This window comes from Protomyctophum bolini (assembly GCF_963924005.1).
Source record: "Protomyctophum bolini genome assembly, chromosome: 12".
NCBI classification, from domain to species: domain Eukaryota; kingdom Metazoa; phylum Chordata; class Actinopteri; order Myctophiformes; family Myctophidae; genus Protomyctophum; species Protomyctophum bolini.
The window spans coordinates 2,883,851-2,905,517 of record NC_137873.1 but is presented as its reverse complement, the minus strand read 5'-3'; the positions used below and the strand labels follow the sequence as shown (position 1 = coordinate 2,905,517).

The 21,667-nt window shown below is 43.0% G+C and overlaps 1 protein-coding gene across 1 annotated transcript; it reads right to left on the bottom strand.

Annotated features, from left to right (window-relative positions):
• Positions 1–7,232: 7,232 nt before the first annotated feature.
• Positions 7,233–8,791, bottom strand: LOC308325404 (uncharacterized protein; the record flags this gene model as incomplete). The annotated part of the gene is made up of 1 exon (XM_080777891.1): positions 7,233–8,791. One exon carries the CDS (start codon positions 8,789–8,791, stop codon positions 7,241–7,243), a length of 1,551 nt encoding a protein of 516 aa, XP_080634017.1. The 3' UTR covers positions 7,233–7,240.
• Between the last annotated feature and the right edge of the window lie 12,876 nt (positions 8,792–21,667).

The window sequence follows — 21,667 nt, the reverse complement described above, 5'->3', positions numbered from 1 at the left end:
GGCCATCAGTCATGACAATGGAGGAGGACGGATTTAGCAGTGTCACAACCCCCCTACCTCCAGCAGCGCCTCGACACACTGACATCCCCTCCATCACTGCACAGACAGAGTGTGTGCCCGCGCGTGTCTGTGTGGGTCTGTATGCCATCAAGCTTATGAGGCCCTGTATTGATACTAATGCAAATAGCCACCTCAAGGGCAGTGGGAGGGTGGGGGAGATGAAAGACTTGCGAATGCACACACACACACACACACACACACACACACACACACACACACACTGATTTCGGATGTCACCCTGTAGCGGCAAAGTGTCCAGATTAATTACAGTGGGCCTACGTGAGTTCAGAGCGTCTGGCTCGGGCCTTGACTGTTACAACCCCTCCCTTTCATTCACTGCGCCATTCATGTCCTTGCTCTCCACCTCCCCCTCGGCCTCTCTCTCTCTCTCCCGCGTCTCCTCGGCTGCCAGATAACTTTGTGTGGGCGGACAAAGAGAGTCAAGAGAGCACTCTCTTATAGACTTAGACCATGATTTTGTTGCGGTGATTTGGAGAAAGGAGACACTTCCAGGATGTTTTTGTTTTTGTTGTGTCCACCAGCCATTAACCTGTGACCATCCTCTAGGATTTCTAGCCACCCAAACGCCTCGGCAGTGTCTCTGCATTGTGGATGTTATAGCAACATGCATTTTGGTTTTCTTTCTTCAAGAGCTGCAGTTCTTCCTCTCGTCCTCTTTTCTTTCTATCCACCCCTGCTTCCACTCTCTCGCTCTCCCTTTCACTCTCACCATTAGACCATTTCCACAGGCAGCAGACATTTGACATGTTCTGATGGTTAATGCAGTATGAGGCAGCAACATTAATACTGGGTGGGATTCTTTTAGTATACGTACGTGTTACTGTGTGCCAGCATAGACAACCCATGTACAGTGAACTTCATGCTGGCACAGTGAAATGGAAACAGTGAAATGAAACACCATCCAGAAGTTAGTTTTGCTATTCTCAGCATGATAACGTGTCAAAATGTCTGCTGTTGAAAAGGGACCTTTCGCCTCGCTCTCCCTCTCTCCTAATCGCTAAGTCCTTTTGATTTCCTTTTTTCTGTCTCCCTATGACCCGCAGTGATCACATGACCACGGACACACAATGAAAGGCTTATTAAAAATCATTAGGCAGCAAAAGACTCTCTTTAATGCCCTCACTTATCATTTCACCTCCTAGCCATTGGGAGAAGCAGCCACGTGTGGGTCTGGCCAGGACTGCACTCTCTCAATTGGGTGATTTCATGGAGGCTTATTTGGGCTTTTGGGGAGAAAATTATCCTCTCAATGAGGTCTCCCTCATGACTCCCCAATTGCTGTTTTTTTGGCACTTCCTCTCCTCTCCTCTCCTCTCCTCTCCGCGGTTACCCTGCCACTGGCACGGTTTTATCCCCTTCATGCCTTCAACCATGGCTGTGTGTCCTCAACTGACCTATTATGTCAAACAGCACCATATTCTATGGATTGTCCTGTGAACTGAACTGACCCTTGATTGTCATACGGATCTAACACGATTGTGTATAAACCTATAACCAGCATGCAGGACATTGAACAGTTTTGATATGTTGTCTGTTTTTGCATTTTGACATTGCCCAATAAGCATCTATACGCATCGGTCCACATTGGAAATGCATGCCCTCTTTTGTGCTCCTTCACAAGGTTTATTATTCACAGGTATTTCCTTACCCGATTGGGTGATCTAAAGACATATGGGTGTTTGTTCGATTTTTCTTTTTCCCCCCCGTTTTTTTACAGAAAAGCATAATACATGAAAATAATGCAGTATTTTTATCTGTCAAAATGATAAAACACAAAACATCTTGAGAGCTTACTTGAGAGCGACTTTGAGTACTGTATAGGCTACTCGGAGAAGCGCTGTGTAAATTGTATGTATTATTATTATTATTACAATTATTATTACCGTACATCCATTGTGGTCCCAGGAGTGTAAACGTGTGTAAATTGAGTCTATAGCAGAGGCATACAGAGAAAATAACTGCATTCCTATCATTTCCAACTATGAGACAACTAAAATAGCAAAACGACAACAACATGGGTATTTTATGCTAAAACTCAACTCATTGATGGTTATAGTTGTACTGTAGATCCAGGTGTATACTGTTAGTCCTTACTGGAGGACTAGTTATCAATGGAGCTAATTGAATTCCACATAATACCCTGAGTCCACATAGCTGCTGCAGAATATAAAATGATTCAGTCCCTACTCCTTTCCCATGCAGCTTTTTAACAGGGGTGTCATTTGGGGTTCCCAGGAGTGGCAATTAGTTGCTACCCCCTGTCCGGTTTGTATTCATCCTCAAATTCTTATGCTCTCTCTTATGCATTATTTTATCTACTTTCAACCTGTTTTTTTGTTCGTTTTTTACCCCCGAAAGAGCCAAGATTTTAGATTGACAAGCTCACAATGCATTTTGATTTGACATGTTGTGAGCTTGTACAAATCTGTAATGATGCCTCTGCTTTTGAATCTGCTAGTTGCAAAGTCAGTGGAGCTCCCTCTGGTTTAAAAATGTGTACCGGTAGATCATTAACCTTAGAAAAGTAATTGAATAGATATTTGGATACCACCTTGTTTACCTATTTATTACCCTTGTTAAATGTGGACATGCAATGTCTTTGCTTTTGATAAATTTGAGTTGAGTTTAGCTTGGCACAATGAAAATAAACCCTTGTCACTTTTTGTGTGTATCATTCTAGCACTAGGAAAACAGTAATTCTAAAGATAATACAGCCCAAAAGAAAAGCCACTCTACAAGCTTGCAACATATTTTGGATATTTGTCGTGGGCGGGCGGGCGGGCTTAGTGGTTAAACTTACTATGATTATCAACAGCTGTCTTAGCTATACTCGTTTAGATCAGGCGCGTAGCGTGGATTAAATTGTTGACTGGGCAACCCCGCAAGCGGGACTGGGGACTGTGGTTGGTGTGATTTTGGGCACCGAAATGTGCATGCAGGCATGCACAGGGTGAGGACCTGTAAATGTCACTAGAAAGTCTGCATGGTGACGTGAGGTTACTGCCAATGTAGGCAAGTTTTGTTTTTTGTTTTTTTCGCCCCAGTATTTCAGGAGTTACAGTACTATAGACTGGGCAAGATCTCAATTGACTGGGCCTGAGCCCGAGTGGCCCGATGGAGGCTACGCTTCTGGTTTAGACCTGAGCAAAGCTGTAGGAAGAGCAGAGTTTATTAATGTCAGTTGTCAGTTGGAGTTCATTCTGGGTTGTCGTAGTTCGTAGCACAAGGTTGGTTTGGTTTGAAAAGGTTAGATGAGGCCATACGATTGGAGAGAGAGAGAGAGACACACACACACACACACACACACACACACACACACACACACACACACACACACACACACAAACACACACGCAGCTCCTCTCCCATTGAACTGGAAAAAGCCCACAGGGGCTTCTTTCATTTAGGCCAGCGATTTCTGGCGTCACATCAGCAGTAGCCTAGCGAGAGAGCCCTGCTGTTCCCTTTAACTTTAGACCGCTCGGATAGCTACGCAAACAAACACAGCACTGACCTCCCATAGTTGACCCAGCTATGTTCTAGTTCAAAGCAAGCTGTTGGTTAACACCAAGTATACTGATGATATGCCCCAATTATGATAAATAAATGATTACTTTAAAGTGTAGTTTTACCAAGCTAATTTATTCTGTGAATATACCTGTACAAAATACATTGACTCAAAATGCATACGGTGCTGTAAGTGCATATCATTTTAATATTTGTTCATGTGTTCATGTTTTATTTTTTCAGGGGAAGTGATAAATTCTCATGTCATGGTCATCTGTCCCCATATATTGCATCAAGTACAACAATGCTTTATATGTACTGCTCTTTAGATTTTTGTAATGAGAAAAGAGATTTCTTATGAGCATCTCAAATCTCACATCAGCCATTTGCAGATCCAGACAAATTGGTTGTCTGTGTTCAGACTGTTTCAAGTGTTCAGACTGTTTCAAGAGATCCGTGCATAAATACATGACCACTTGCTGTCTGAAGAGAACTGTGCTATAGCTGTGACTTCAGATTTGTGAAAGTGACTCATAATTACCGGTTCTAACACAAAGAGGAAAAAGTTCTATAAACTAATTCCAGAAGTTCAGAAGTTCACTAAAAATGGCAATTCCTCTGCAGGAACAGTGTCAGTGTGTCACACTGTTTCCATTCGATGGTTCTTGCCAATTTTCAATTCAATGAATTCAATCAATTTTCCACTTTGCCAAAAGCGCTAAAAGCACTTTGCTTCTGTGAAGCATACAAAAATGAAGGGTACTAAAGGTAGGCTACTAACATTATTTTATTGATTCAACTTTGATATTTCATAAGGCTCTGATTATTGTAATTCCTATAAACATCCTTAAACACCTATAGAATTGTTAGCGAAAATGACAGATCTGCAAGCTCAAAACATGTCACAAAGTGACACATTTTGAGATTGCAGATCTGTTATTTCTACGAAATTGTTTTACTTTTCACCATATTTTATTGAATGTTTGGCATTTATGCCTAGAATAGGCATGCACAGGATCATGCGGTTAAAAATGGAAGAAAAAAAGTTTGTCATGTTACATATAGGCTATTATAGCTTGTCTTTACTGAAATCAGATTGTTTCATATTTTCTTTCTCTCTGTAAAATATTATGTGGGCATTTAAATTGAACTATTAAGAGCAGCAACTGCAGAGCCTGGTGGTTGGTCATCATCCCTTCCCTTCCCGGGCTAAACAGGTTGCTGTGTTGAATGATAGAGTAAAGCTCCTCTGGGCTTAGTGGAAGCTGTTAATTATTCATAGATTAATGGTGTGTAAAAATGTGTGTGTCCCTAGATGCCTATTTTATGCCGTATAACTCTAACAAGCCTATTTTTCCTCAGCCGGGCCAGGGGAAAATAGTCTCCTTTAACTCAGGGCACCTTTTCATCATCAACGGGGTTTATTCTCTCCCCAATAAATGTTATCCTGTTATTTGTAAAGTAAATTTGTATTGTATTGAGCTTTCACCTATACCTCCGAAGTGGGATGAGAATGAAAGACATTCTGTACTGTCGTTATGCCTATTCCTGATTTTCTGTGTCAGAGGTCACTGCTACTGCATGCTGCAGTTGGTCCTCGGGAGAACACAGATAATCATGTGTCTCCATAGGAGAACACAGATAATCATGTGTCTCCATAGGTACACTTGACACCAAGGCCATTTATTTTAGCCTGCGCTGTGAATTTAGTTGACCCTCAATATGGTCCTAAGAGTCTCCCTCAGGGTGGTGAGTGATTGTTCAGTTTAGTGGTGAGCTCGGAGAACAAGATGACACCAGACAGTATCACATGACATATTGACATATTGTAGCGAACATACTGTATACAGTACTGGACAGTGGACACATGACGTGAACAGAATATATATGAGATATGGAAAATATGGAAAATGATCCTATCATTGATTGTGCACATCAGGCGTCAGTTTATCTACATCAGTTGATGCCTGGCCATGATTCATAACAATCACAGAGTAGACACTGGAATTAGAAACTTGGAAGTGGCCATTTCAAGTGTTAAACACTGCAGTTATGCTGCTATAGTGCCCCACATCTGTGCAAACTGCAAAGTGGGTTTTGTGGTGGGGCTGTTCTCACGACCGACCCCTGAACAATATGCACCTCACGAGTCCGGATTTTTGTGATGTCAACCCACCGTCCACCCATTAGGCAATTTGAATATGCTAGAGAGGTGCCCGTTGGGCACTGGCCTACTTGGAATGATGCAAGTTGGAAATGCATGCGCCACCTGCAGATATTATGTCTGTGTCCCTTTTATGCTCCATGTCAGAATTATGTGTCTCTCTGTGTCCCTTTATTCCTATAGAGTTATGTGTCAGCCATGCCCAAATATGGAGTGTTGGGATGTCGGAACAGGCCAGCTTATGGAGTTCTGTGTCAGGCATGCCCAAATATGGAGTGTTGTGAGGTCAGAACCGGCCAGCTCCATATATGGATTTCTGGCGTCACATCAGCAGTAGTCTAGCGAGAGAGCCCTGCTGTTCCCTTTAACTTTAGACCGCTCGGATAGCTACGCAAACAAACACAGCACTGACCTCCCATTGACCCAGCTATGTTCTAGTTCAAAGCAAGCTGTTGGTTAACACTAAGTATACTGATGATATGCCCCAATTATGATAAATGATTACTTTAAAGTGTAGTTTTATCAAGCAAATGTATCTGTGAATATACCTGTACAAATACATTGACTCAAAATGCATACGTTGCTGTAAGTTTTAATATTTTTTCATGTGTTCATGTGTTTTTGACAACCGTGGGTCCGACCAACTGGACACCGGGCACTGCACTCCCTTTGATAGTGTGGAACGCTTGTGTCAAATTTGAAGTCGGTGGGGCTAACTAGCGGTTCTCAAGTTACGTGGATTACAGACATACTTGGTGCATTTATAGTTAGATGTTGGTGGTGCATGAGAATTATAATTAAAAATCTAATTGCGTCGTGACAGGGATGCATTTCCAAGAGTGCCCCCGTTAACAAATCTGTATTTATTCTTATTACTTATCATCAAAGCATAATACCAGTAATTTACTGGCATACTGACCATTTGAGGTTCTGTGAGCCAAATTAGCATTCAATATGATATGAATAGAAATTCTCTTGGGACCATTTTGGCAGATTGTAGATAGTAGGTTATATGGGTTGGCAGGACAGTAAGTGCGCTGGCAAACCTCATCCAAAATCCTTACAAGATGACAGTAAAGTATTTCTTCCATTTTCCACTTTCTCTCACTTATCCCTGCGTGCCCGGCTACACCCCATTTCAGAAATAATGGTAACCATAAACTATTATGTGCAAGCCAATGGTAGCTGAGCTGACATTTAGTTATATAGATGGCCTTTGCACAGCTAGATAGCATGTGAAAGTCAGAAAACCCCCTCTGGGGACACTTCTTGCATCAGTTTACAATGTATCTTGTCTCAGCAAACTGCTAATTAGTAGGCCAATCTGTCTTATCAGCAAGTCTTCAGCAAACCGATTAGTAGCCATGTGTTAATGACAGTTTGCAAGTGACATTGTTCAACATTCTCATGTTTTTGTTTTGCCAGATACAGGAAATACACAAAAGGAAAAAGAAGAATAAAATGTCAAGAAAGACCCAGCCCAGGTGTTCATTTGGCGACCAGCCTGTATTCCGAGTTCATGCCCACACCTCGCACCTGCTTGAGTCTGTTGAGCTCCGTGAGGCAGAGGAAGTAGACCGGAGCCTTGCTCACAGCAGTGTCTAGACCCGCCATCCTCTTCAGCTCCAACATGCTGAAGTCCTCGTTTTCATCGTGTTGTGAGTCAGCAGCAGCTTGGTTGAGCTTTTGGACGGCCTGGTTGAGGCTGGACAGAGGCATCTGACGAAGGTAGCTGGGCAGGCGCTGGAACTCAGCCTGCGTCACCTCGGATATGACCTTCATGGCTCTTCTGTTTTCCTTTCCTGGGGGTCTGTGGTTTGGCAACACTACTGCCATTTTCCGTTCCAGCATATGATGAATGTTGGTCAGTGTCTCAGAGCTGAGGTCTGGCATCACGGGGCTCTTCATGGGGTCGTCCAGCTTCAGACTGGGAACACTGGGCTCCATCGGCTCCGTTTGCCCACTTGCAACACCCCTACTTCCTGAGAGCTGTAGCCACAAATCAGACTCGAGGACGGGCGTCTCGGGCGTACGCACACGGTCGTCGAGTGACATTTCTGGAACGTCGTACTCCCGGGGTCTCTGGCCGGGCTTCGTGCGGTTGGCAGGCGTGGGAAGATCCCAGTCAGGCTTTCCACCATCTGCTGGGACGCTGGCGACCCCTGTGTGTTTCTCACCCAAGCTGAGCACTCTGTTCAGGTAGACCTGGGGGACCTCAGGAGACTTCAGGGGCATGCAGAGGGCCTGCTTCTTTAGGAAAGGGCTCTCCTCCGGTGGTGGTGGAGAAGAGGCGCGTCCATACGCTCCTTTGCTCCGGATACGTGAGACCGAAGAGTTAGGAGATAGAAACATTCCATCTACAGGTAAAGCCGAGCCATCAGTCCCAGGGAGGAGTGCAGAAACAGTTGAGCTCCCAGCAGCCTGAAGCTCCACGTCTTTCCGCTGCAGATCCATGGTGAAGTCATTGTTCAGACACATGGTGTGCTCAGACAGGCCGAAGTACGGCGCCTGGGGGGTGTGCACCTCGTCGTCGTCGTCCATGCGCAGCGTACACTTGGGCGTCTGGGGCATGACGCCGGACACGTACAGGGAGGGCGGGAAGTACGGCGAGGGGGCCGTGACGTCAGGCCCCTGGAGTCTCTTCCTGAGGTCCACCTCCGACAGGCCAAAGTCGGAGAACTGAGGGCTGCGTAAATACATGGAGGAGGCTGTGGCTCCGCCCCGGGGCACCGCCGCTCCGCTGAACTCCGCTTCGCCTGAAGCGTCCACAGCTTCCAGTTCCACCATCCTCCTCCTCAGGTTGGCCTCCGACAGGCCAAAGTCGGAGAACTGAGGGGTGCGCTGGAGGTCTGCCGCGGTGGCGGAGGCTGCTGCAGGGGGAGAGTCCTCCTCGTCTCCGACCTTCTCTGCATCTTCAGCTGCTCGTCCCGCTTTCTCATCATCAGCATCCTCCTGCTGCTGCTGCTCTGTTCCTCTTAGTGTTTTCTGGGGAGCCTCATGGTAGCCGTACTTCTCACAATGTTTTCGAATGGTCTCCATGTCTTCACCAACTTTCCGTTTCATCACCATGCATGCATCAAGGAAGCGTTCCGTCTCAGTCACCCTCTGTCTCTGTTGCTTCAGGTCAGCCTCCACCTGAGACTGTTATGAAAGCATTAGGAATCGATCACCCTCTTCCTCTGTTGCTTCAGGTCAGCCTCCACCTCAGACTGCATTATCACTGGCACTGTGGTTCCACTCACTATCCGTGGTGGAAAGTAACTAAGTACTGTACCGTACTTTTTTTTTTTTAATACTGTTTTTATTAGGCATTTTTGTTCGACAATTTCAGATTAGATAATGATAAGTAATTCAGTTAAATAAAAATGAAAAAAATAACAGGCAATGTAAATGTTCCACATACAGTATAACAAAAAAACATAAGTGTGATAAACATGAAAAAACAAAAAACAGTTAAACAATGACAAGTGTGAACAGACAAACAAAACAACAGGACAGACACTCTTGCTCTCAAACTTCCAACATGTTGTGAATTAAGTAAGTTAGACATTCTTTTTTAAATAATAAAAAATAAAATAAAGAAAAAACACTCAGTTCCTTTTCATTCAGTTCCTTTTCTTTCTTTCCAATTTTCTATTGTGCTATCTATTGTGTAGGAGGGGTTAGCGTGCACCTATTAAAATATTCAATGAAGGGTTGCCATGTCTGGTAGAACCTATCTTCACTCCCTCTCAATTCAAACTTAATCTTTTCCAATTGTAAGTAATGCATAACATCTTTCATCAGTGAAGTGTGAGTTGGAACCTGTGCTTGTTTCCAATTCAACAGTATCAGTCTGCGAGCCAGTAGAGTCACATATTTTACCATGTTATATTGGAAAGTAGACAGTTTGACCCCGGGCCCTGTGACTCCCATAATTGCTGTCAGTGGATCCGGGTCAAAAGGTCTTTCAACAATGTCTGACAGTGATTTAAATATACTTTGCCAATAAGATCTTAGTTTTGTGCAATGCCAGAACATATGAGCTAGAGTGGCCGGCGATTGGCCACATCTGTCGCAGGCTGGATTCACATTTGGATACATTCTGTTGAGTTTTTCCTTTGACAAATGTAATCTGTGTAATATTTTAAACTGTATAAGACCGTGCCTGGCGCATACTGAAGAAGAGTGCGCAAACTTTTGAGATGTAGACCATTGCTCGTCAGTGATAGATATTCCTAAGTCGTTTTCCCAAGCAGTTTTTAAATACTCCAAGGAGGCATTATTATCCAAACATGAGAGAGAGTTATAAATAATAGAAACACCTCCTTTGAGCAGTGGGTCAGGTAGAAATATAGATTCCATTGATGAGTTGGGAGGTATGTTTGGAAATGAATCAGTGTGTTGTGTTAAAAAATGTCGTATCTGTAGAAATCTAAAGAAATGTGATTGGGGTAAATTGAATTTGCGTCGTATTTGTTCAAAGGTCGGAAATAACCCATCAATATAAAGATCTTTGAAGGAGTGAATACCATTTCTATGCCATACTTTAAATAATGAGTCAGAGAGGGACGGTAAAAAAGCATGGTTAGCGACCAGTGGTGCGCGCACAGAGCCCGGGTGCCAACCGAAATGCCTTCCTATTGAGAGCCAAATTTTGAGAGAATGCGAGACTATGGAATTCTTTGGCAACTTAGTATATCTTGAGGCCACTGGGGAAAAGATTAAAGCTGACAACGATGTTGGGGGACAACATTGACCTTCAATAAATGCCCATGTAGGCAATTGATCTTGGAGCCAAAATGAGAGTGCACGTAAATTACACGCCCAGTAATAGAGTTTGAAGTTAGGTAATGCCATTCCGCCATCTGATTTAGGCCTCTGCAAAAAATCCTTCTTTATTCGAGGGTGTTTCTTATCCCAAATAAACTTGGAGATAATTTTATCCAGATTCTTAAAAAAAGTGTTAACAAAAATTGGAATACATTGGAATAGAAACAGATATTTAGGGAGGACATTCATTTTAATTATATTAATTCGGCCGGCAAGTGAGATAGGAAGGTTCGACCATTTCGTTAAGTCTTGTTCAGTACGTTCAAAAAGTTTTGTATGGTTTTGCTTGAGCAAGTCATTAAGTGCTTTGGTTACTATGATTCCTAAATATCGAAAGCTGGTTGTAACATTAAATGTCTTTCTTTTTCAAGTTAAGTAGTTATATTGTGTATATAACTGGTAGTTATAGTGATAACTCCACCTACAGTGATAACTCCAGCCAGGAAGATGGCTTTCCAATCGATGATTGCAATGATTTGCTTTTTGTTTTAATAGTAAGACATTCTTTTTGTTATTGCTTTAATGATGTAGGTGTTTATTTATGTAAATTAAATTCGTTTGAGCTTAAAACCTAATAAACACCCCACCCCCCAAAAATAAATAAAAAATAAATGAAAATAAACTATTACCACCGTGTTCTGCTTGTTTGGGAGAGAGAGATAATCCCTGAGAGAGGATTCCCAGGTGAGCAGTCAAATGGAATTAGTTTTAAGGTTTGTAAAATGCTGTGAACATAATGGGTGCTTGTGATAGAGCGGGACTCATTCAGCAGGATAGGGAGACATGAGCTTGTAGATCGGCTGTTTTTGAAAATTGCCGAAGTATAAAACCATAATTAAAGCAGCTCAGGGACATTTTGACACACGATGGACAGACAGGTGGTCCATGTAACGGACCCCGGATGGTGAAACTTTTATTGGGTGACACCCATCATGGCTGACACCCATCATGGCGCTGCAGATAGCAACAGTTAAAGGCCTCAGTGGTAGAGGAGCGAGAACGGCATCACTATGGGACCAGTAGACAAATTGTGTTTAAAGAATGTTTGGTCAAGGCTTATGGAAAGGAAGGCCTAAGGAAAGGACTCTCGGTCAAAGGCCAAACTTTATGGAAGAAATGGACGCCATGCAATAAAGCACGTACACACCACTTTAATTAGCACCCAGCTGGAAAGGGACAAGTTGAATCTTTTTTAATGGTTATTTGGTCTGAGGTTCTTATTCTTGTGATTTATTGTTGTAGTTTTCATATTGCATTTTGATATGGTAGTTTAAGCTATGTAATGTAGGCCTGTACGTGGGTTATGATGTAATTATGGTTTATTGGAACTTGTTATGCTGATATTGGATGCCCTTGTTTTTGTCGGTTCTATACGTCGATTACAAATAAAGAAACTTAAAAAATCATCAGTTCAGTCTTCAACCTTTCATGGCCAGCTGGGTCCGCTACAGTCCGACCAACTGACTGAGCCATTAGAGACCCGCTACAAATTACCCTGTATTCGTTGAGTACATTTATACACTCTCAGAGTGAAATGAACACTGGGGATTGTACGGTGTATGTTCCACTCCCCTGTGCTTTCACCCATGTCCTTGGTGTAGGGAATTCAATGACAGCGCTCATACCCAATGTGTGCTGCTTTGCACATACATATCCATCTCTCCCCATGTGTAAAGAGAAGGGGGATGTGTCCAGGCATTTCATAGTGTACCGTATATACAGTAGGGTGGGATTTTCACTATTATTAAAAGACTAGAGGAGTTCTCTCGTTTTCTATTCCCCAGGCTTAGCTTTGTGTACCAGAGGCTTGGTTATGAATTCTTTGAGGGACTTAGGCGTCGCCTGGCCTTTCGGTGGTAGGAGCTCTGAGGAGACAGTGTGCATCTCTATCTCTCTTTATTCTTATTTTTTCCTTCTATCCCGACGCCTAAACTGAAATCCAATTATTTGCTGTGAGCCACCTCCTCTGGCACTTCACTAAGCTGCTCAAAAAGTCATTCACTCTAGAGTCTTCTCTCGTACCATCCTTTCTCATATTCTCACTCACTTTCTATGCCCCACACGCAACCAACTACACACGCATGCAATTGTGTTGCCGGTACAGTGTGTTTGTCCAAACAGTTATTCAACCTTGAACTGAAGGTAGGGTCTAACTATATTTCTGCAATTGTGACAGCGTTTAGGACGGGTAAAGGGTATTTTATACATTATTCTTGTTCCTTAAAATTATTACTCCTCAATCTTAATGGAACTGAACTCTAGAGTCGCAAGTCATCCTGGTCTCCAAACTACCTCCCCCTGGCCAGCCGGGGCGCCTGATGGAGGGGAAAGGAACTGGTCGGAAATAACGTGTTCCTTCCACACGCTACGTCCGGCCGGGGAAAACTCCCCGGCCGTCAGGTGAAAAGAAGCAGCATGGACTCCTCATGCATAGAAGGAAGCATGAGCTTTGTACGCTGCCCCCCCCCCCCCCCCCCAGGTTGGCAGAGGAAGTGTAGAGCCTAGGATTATACATTAGATAATTGAAAAAAATAAACCTTTCTTCGTTTCAATACACTTTCTTCTGGTGCAAAGTGTTGAATGGGCTGATATACATTTCTCAGATACACTTCATGGCATTGCTCTCTCTTTCTGGATGCTGGTGAGCTGTTTGGCCCAGGATAGCAGCAATGTGCTGGTGCAGTGGGGGGAGCGACCGCTGCAGTATGAACACCAGATAGTTCATACATGTTCTTTTCATGGTACGCCCCCACTCCTCCTCTATACTCCAGTGTCTATTGCCTTGTGGGCAATGATCTCTTTTTCTGGCCTCTCCTTTTAAGTCTCAAGTAGCACGTTTTGATCTCTTCCTCAAAGTGTTGCTGAGCCAAGTAAATAAATATATTTACTGCACAAGCCAATTTCACCCACTCTCCACCACCACTTGATTTGCCACTACATTGCCAAATACTATGTTGTTTATGGCTTGCTGCTACCTCCTCAGCTAATGTTTACATTTCACAGTAATGAGCTTTAGTTTGGTGACTTGACTACTGTATGTGGAATGGAACATTATACTTTACATTAATATGAAAAGATTGAATAAGGTTAAAAGTGGTAAACTGAGTGTGACGCTATATTAACACATTTTGCTGGAGACCCCTGGAAACCTTTCAAGAACCCCTTGACAACTTTGACAACCGTACTGCTCTTGCTGATTACACCTCTGGTCAGGTTGAAGCTGATCGAGTGGAACTATGCTGACAATTTTGTGATGAAACGAAAACCTACAGTATGGGGCAAAACGGAACAAAACTGCTGTGTGTGTGTGTGTGAGTGAGCTGTCCATCAAACCCATTTCCCACAACCCTGAGAAGAAGTGTAATGAGCTGGAGTAACTTTGAAAACACCTGTATGAGTGTTCAGGGCCTTACGAAAGCATTACCACTGGCTTGGCAAGATGAAACAAACCAATCAATAATAGTGAGATGACTCACCGTAAATTAACCATGTTCTTTTCATATCAAACCTTACTGTAGAATACTTAGATAATGGATACAGTATATCTTCAGAGTTTGACCTAGCTGACTTGCCACAGCATCATGTTTTTGGCATTTTTCTTCACTGGAGGCTCTGAATAATATTATCCATAGGCCTTTTTTTCTCTCCCTTTAATTGGCTACTTTTGCAATCCAGATTCCAGAGGTTATTTAATCAGTCACAACTCCATGCAGCCTCCCCCTGCTCCACAAGGAGGGGAAGTGTACTAAAGCATTATGGACATTGTAGGAATTCAACAATCCAGTCAAACCCTAGTCAAACACACAGACTTCATTATTTTTCTATCCATAGGGTGCAAATTTCAAATTCTGCTACAGTTATCTACTACAAATACTACTAACATTGAGTGACTGCAATTTCTTCGAGCGGTGAAATGTCCTTCGGTGACGAGGTGACCACCGAAAACACAACGTCATGCCGCGGTGGTCAACCTCACAACACATATCTCTCTGTTTTTACTAACCACCATTTTGTGGTCACCTCTTCACCGAAAACTGGACTATGAATAGTCATTTAGGGTCCTGCTTTTCACATTTTCGTAAGGTCCATTGATAATGTTATTTGTCATTACAAGTGCAGGCAATGGCTAACATACTTATGTTCACAACCATGCCGCTCTCGGGTGGGCAGAAAGTGAAACAAACCAATCACGTTGCTATTCATGACAAGTGCCTATACTTTGACAGTGGACAGCAGGTAGTTCTCCCCTCGGCTTGAATAATGCCAGAGCAACTTTGAAATGAATAAATGCAACTCTTTTATGGCCTGCCATGTTGACTTATTTGGCCTGCAGTCATGGCATTACTGGGCTGAATTCAAAACACAATGTGTTTTGACAGCCTATGACTGCAGGGCACTGAAGCTAGACTGTCTAGAGTCCAGAATGCTGTGAATAGTGTGTTTGGTTGATTGATTGATTGATAGATAGATAGACGGATAGATAAAGATAAAATAATTGCGACTGTAGATTACTATGAAAACCTGTCAGTGACTCCCATCACGCCACTATATATGGCCGTCACTCCATCACGCCTCGTGTCACGCTCCATATATGGCCGTCTCCATGAAGATCACAACACTGAACTGACCTCATCAAACCCTGGATAGCCATACATGGAGAAGACTGGATCATCACCTAGATCTGCATACGTGGAGTCAGCGTGTAGCAACTCTACATCTGACCTCAAACCCTCAATACTGTATATGGAGCTGACCTGTTCTGACATTCCATATGTTGATCCTTCCTCAGTCCCACCCGTCCTTCCTCTTCGATGTCTCCCTTTTGACTGATACCTGTTCATTCAAACTTTAGACGGAACCGCCCTAAAGTTATTAGTGTAGCCGCGCCTGGCAGTTCTCAACAGGCCCAGAAATTAAGGCCCGGCCCTACCTGGCCCTCATTAAACCCTGTACATTCAAGACACTGCCCACACTGCCACCCTTATATATGGCCAGTACAGAATTATTCCATATGTTGATCTGACCCCCCATGACAGCAGTCTACTGCTAATTATTTGTTATTAGTACTTAGAATAATTTTATTAGTATTTATACTACTAGGTATTTGTGGTCACCATTTCTGGTCTATACAAATTAAGGCCTCAAAAAGTATTCGAATCTTCTGAATTTATTGGTCTTAAATTGTTTGCTATTGACACAAATAATATTGAATAGATACTGTATATTCATACTGTATAGATTCAGATTTTTCAGTTGTCACCGCCTCGCATTAACCTCCATTGACTATACGTCGCCATGAGTATGGATTGCATCATGCATCTCAACATGTACTGTAGATACCAAGATACGGATGGCTATGACGGATAGGGATTAGCGAGGACATTTAGCCAATAGCCATTATTATATGTTTTGGAAACTGTCTTACATTTCACTCACAGTGGTGTTAAAAGGGTCTTAAGAAATATCACATTGAAAGTGCTGACGAGCACAAACATCAGAGCACTCGTTTCCCTGCAGCGGTTGTGGCCGAGCTTGCCGGTCAGTCACCAACATCAGTCACCAACGTGCCTGCAGCAGACGTGGACATCCGCCTCCCTAGATCATCTTCGTTCGTGAAGCAAAGCCATGATGAGATATATATATACTCATCTGTAACACTGTCACACAGAAGACTTAAACATACATGCTACTTGGTAACAACAAAAACAGCAACATTTCCTTGGAACATGTGAAATGCGCTGAATAAATAAATATCTAAAACATGCACATCAATAGCTCAGAACCTCAAAATAACATTTTTCCAATCATGTGCGCAGTTGCGCACCACTCTCCCAGTCTCACCCCAGCTGCCATCAGCTAAACGAAACCCCAGTGCATGGCCGGTCACTGGGTCCATACACCTGCCACTACATGAAATAGAAGAGCTTATATTGATTTGACGAATAGTGTGTGTAGTGTGGTTTTATACTGGCATTCATGATTCACAAACCACCAATGGTGGCAGTACTCAACTCTATAGTACTTGAGTCAAAGTATACTGCCGGTCAAATATTATTCGACAAGTGAATAGTACACTCAAATATATAATATATAATATACTCCAAAAATAAAATACTCAAATGTACTTTGTTACTGTCCACCACTGCAAACCAGTGCCACCAACCATGCTGCTGCTTGCAAACAAGGCTCTCTATACAGCAAAAAGAGAGTGAACAAATGTAACAAAATGGACCCATTAAATATTTCACTGTGTATGCTGTATAGTAAGACGCGCTTGCGGCGCTTAGCCCATTCTGACCTGAGATCAGATTCATACAAGGTTTCCACTGGACACACACTGGTCTGATTAACCACTTTCAACCTGCCATCCCTATTTTTGCCATATATGACCATTTCAAAGATGTTCAGCAAATATTGGTTTTTGCTATTGGTCGTACGTACCATATAGGACTATAGCTGAAGTGGTTATAGGTACAGGTATCTGCCAAATTAATGGCATAATTACATTCATAATGTATGTGTGGGTGCATGCATGCGTAGCCTACGTGTGCATGTCTCATTCTCTCAAAACATGATCATATATAGTCTGTAACCCGAGGTGGCCCAGCTCTGCCTCAGTCAGCTGTCTCAGCGTAATGTAATAGCTGCCATTGATCCAGGGGGCAATCTCGCAGACAAAACTGGCTTGTATCAAAATCCAGACCCATGAGTCAGAAAAACACACATACTACTCATGACGCAGGCAGGCGGGCAGGCATGCATTTAAGATTGAAGCAATTTACCAAACATGCACTACATAACAGTATAAAACCCTGCATTTGCACAATGCACAATGTAGATTCAAGATTCAAGATTCAATAATTTATTTGCTATGTCAACAAGTTGATAGGAATTTGTCTTGGTTCATACTCAACATATACAGACAACCATAGATACACAAACAAGAAGGACAGTACAATACAAAAACCAGCAGCATATAGGCAATTACATTTAAAGTGCTATATGCATATATCTACAGTATGAGTTCAGATGTCTAATGGCTACGGGGTAAGTGCTATCTCTGAAGCGACATGTTGAGCTCTGGATACTTCTATATCTCCTGCCTAATGGGAGGAGATTGAAGAGGTGATGTGCAGGATGGGAGTTTTATTTGCCTTCCTAATTATTCTGGTGGAATAGAGTGAGGAAAGTGTAGGGAGGCTACATCCTATGTTTTTTGATGCGCGACGTACTACTCTTTCCAGCTTTGATTTGTCTTGAGAGGTTGTGTGACCAAACCAGACAAGCATGGAGAAGGTTAGAACACTTTCAGTAGTGGCCCTGTAATGTGCCTTAGTGTTGTGTGCATGTCTATCTGTCTGTCTGGGCTAGCTAGCTGTCTGTCTGGTCAGGACCTGTCTCGTCGTTTCGTCGGTGATAAGGCCTATTACTATATTCGCTGAACTGTGTTTGAACCTATCCTCGGCACCTGGTTGCTACTCCATTCCTAATATCCAATTGCACAGGCTGGGGTGGAGAGTCCTAGGTGACTCTGAGCTTGGTGAGGCTATACGGTGTATGCTGAACTGTTTTCTCACTGCATTCTCACTTAAGGCCTATTCATAGTCTGGATTTTCAGTGGTGAGGTGACCACCGCTCCGGTGGTAAGCTGACCACCGGAGCTGGAATAACGTTGAGCGGTGGTGAGTAAAAACAGAGAGAAGGGTTGGAGCGGTGGCGGTGGTTTGCTCTTCACCGACGTCATGTTGTAGTTCAGTGGTCACCTAACCACCGAAAATCCAGACTATGTATGAGCCTTTATGCTCCGGGTGTGTGAGTGTGAGGGCAGTGCTGTAGTGGACTGTTGTAGATATGGTGTTGTGTCTGCATTTCTCTCTTCTGCGTGTCTTAGCTATGTTGTTTTCTCACTTTGTCATTTCTCACACACCCACATGAACACACCTGGAGAAGAGGGAAAACATGGAACAGTAGGCGACAGGCCTACATACATAGGCTACTTAAAAAAATATAGGGTGGCAAAAAAGCCACACAAAAATAGCAGTGATGATTTCAAACATGAGTTTGAGATAATCACCAATGCAATTTTTGAAATGGTCTTTATAGTCATGAGTATGACATATGGCCATGTTAGTATTACAGGGGATAGAACAAGTCCAAATGCCACCCAGAGGTGGCGACCTTGACCTCATGCTAAAAAGAAGAGAAACATTCTGGATCTTTACATTGCAAACCTTAATGATGAATTCACACTTAACATTATGCTGTGATTTATCATGTGTTGATTGAATGCACTGCCTTTATATATTTGTGCTTTTACTTTTTTGTACTGGTGTGGCTTCTCTATAATATTGTATTCTCACTGTGTTTTTAAACCTGACCCTGATAAATTGTTGTTTTTTGTTTGATGGGATTGCATACACCTTTTCTTTATTTAAGTTTCTGACAGTGTGCTCTTTGTTTTTCAAAGATAACCTTTTTAAGTATTTCTAACATGACACTACAAAGACACTATAGCCATATAAGAGTTGCTGCATGCATGCATGCACACACACACACACACACACACACACACACACACACACACACACACACACACACACACACACACACACACACACACACACACACACGCACGCGAGAGAAACTTTAAACCAGGTTAAAACATAGACGTCATACGCTCAAAATACAGCACTTTCTTGAAGGACTATTTCCTCCAGCGGAGGTAGTCTCTCCCTCTAGTCTACCTGATAATTACCGGAGGCGGAGCAATACAGTAGCCGACACTAGCTACTCTAGCTTAGTAGCTTAGTGTCGGAGAAGAATTCCTGTCCTCAGTCCGAGTCGCGCGACTTTTAAAACTATCTGTGTGAGAAATGAATGCAACAACAAATGGTAGACAGAGTCAGGGGGGGGGGGGCCTCAGTGTTTTTCAGCCGGCGCCAAGAGGTGAGTTCTCATTTAGTTAAAGTTTACAAACAAGTAGCCTAACGTTTTCGCTCGACAGCCTCTACTGGCACTGCGCCTCCCAGACAGGGGCCCTCCCCTCCCACGGACCAGGTGACTCTCGAGCAAAATAATAGTCTAATAATAATAATAATATAATGAATGTATTATTGTCTTGATAAAGGCTAGGTAGGTATTGCTGTGTCCTAAAATGCGGGGCAATGGCGCTCGGCCCGAAACTGTTCGGAGCAGCTGTTTGTGTGTGTGCGAGCGCTTCAGTGACGAGGCGACCCAAAACAGACGTGATTTCATGCTCATCATGAAGAAGAAGAAGAAGAAGAAATGCGTTCTGGTAAATCAGGTTTACCAAGGGTAACTCGACTAAGCATCAGATACTTGTTTACAGCAAGGCCCACATGGAGCATTTCATGGTAGAGGTTCAATGCCTTGTCCAAGGGCACTTCAACGGTGGTAATTTTAACGTGTCGGATCGCTGATTCGAACTGGCGACCTTCCGGTATCTAGACCGCTCCGCAATCCACTCGGCCACCGCTGACTCTGAAGTAGTGTGTGTGTCAGTGAACCTTTTAATTTCAGAACTTCAGAAGAGCCCCATAACTATACAAGCTCACAGCGTGTCGGAGTGTCCACAAAACTCTATACACCACCAAGATACCCATGTAGGCCTACCTGTCTAAATACGAAGTCCACACCCACAACACCAGAGGGAGCAAAACAAACCATGTGCAACCCAGATTCGACACAAACAAGGGACTAAATGCTATGCCACCAAAATGTGGAACGCCCTACCAACACTCATTAAGACATGCGAATCCATTGACTCCTTCAAAACCGCTCTCAAAGGGCACCTACGGACGGCTGCAATTCGAAACTGGCCCTCGTAAAAATCTGAATCCCCCCCATGCACCACCCACCCCTTTCCCCCTCACTGTATATGCTTCTTTTCCCTTTTTTACCACCTTTATGATGAATTCCTGTTATGTTCTTTAGGGCTATATAGAAGTGTATTTGTACGTCTGTAAATGTTTTGATGATTTGAACAACAGGTGGACCCTCTTGTAAACAAGTGTAATGTCTTTGTATTGAGTTGTGCTTGAAATGTACTGTAATTCTGCAAACTGTTAATAAATATTTCAATCAATCAATCAAAGCTGGAGCCATTTTGTGAGCTCTTAGATCAGCTATTTTGGTGAAGTGAGCAAAGGTGTATATAAAGTTTCATTGTTTAATTGTCTATGTATGTGTAAATAAATAATTTAAACCAGCGGTTCTCAAAAATATTCATGTCAAGGACCCCCAAATTAATATGTATTTGACCACGGACCCCCACCTGAAAATATTTTGTACCAGAGAGTGTCTCAAAAATATTCCAAATCTTTCAAGTTTTTTTGAGTGGTGCAACCTCTCCTATAACCAGCAATGTCCGTCGGTCCCTATGTCTGTATGTTTAGGGTACAAACAAGGGCCGCTGTTGCACGTCTGATTTTTGTGAAAATATCCAATTTAGAATCTCACAACGCATCACATCGTGATGTGTATGAGCTTGTAGATCGTCAATTTCATGTAGTCCATAGAGTTAAAGTGGTTGATGCTAAAGTGGATAATTTTGCTGGGGACCCCTGGGGGTTCCCAAGACCCCACTTTGAAAACTAAATAAAATGTTAGTGAATTTAGCAACTGTCAGTTAATCTATTAGCTTTGAGCTTGATGCTAGTGCTCATCCTGCTCAAATACTGTATGTTACAATTTCATCACCAACTGAGGTATATCATTTAACATACTGTACATACTTCTTCTTTTGGCTAAATCCCATCAAGGTCACCACAGCGGATCTTCTGTTTCCACCAGTTTTTGTCGCCTTCATGTTCCTGTCCTGCCACCTGCATGTCCTCTCCTACCGCATCCATGAACCTCCTCTTTGGCCTTCCTCTTTTCATCTTACAGTACCTTACAGGTAGGTAAGGAATGCCAGGATGCCTGGTTGAAAGTGTCTAATGAATGTAATACTGTAGCTGCAGACAAGAAAACCTGTGTCTATGAAGTGTGTCAATTCAATCGTCACATCTGTAGATGCACATTGAGATGCACTCGGCGCCAATCTGCAACAAAATGTTCTGAGGTGGAGACGATGCATAAAAT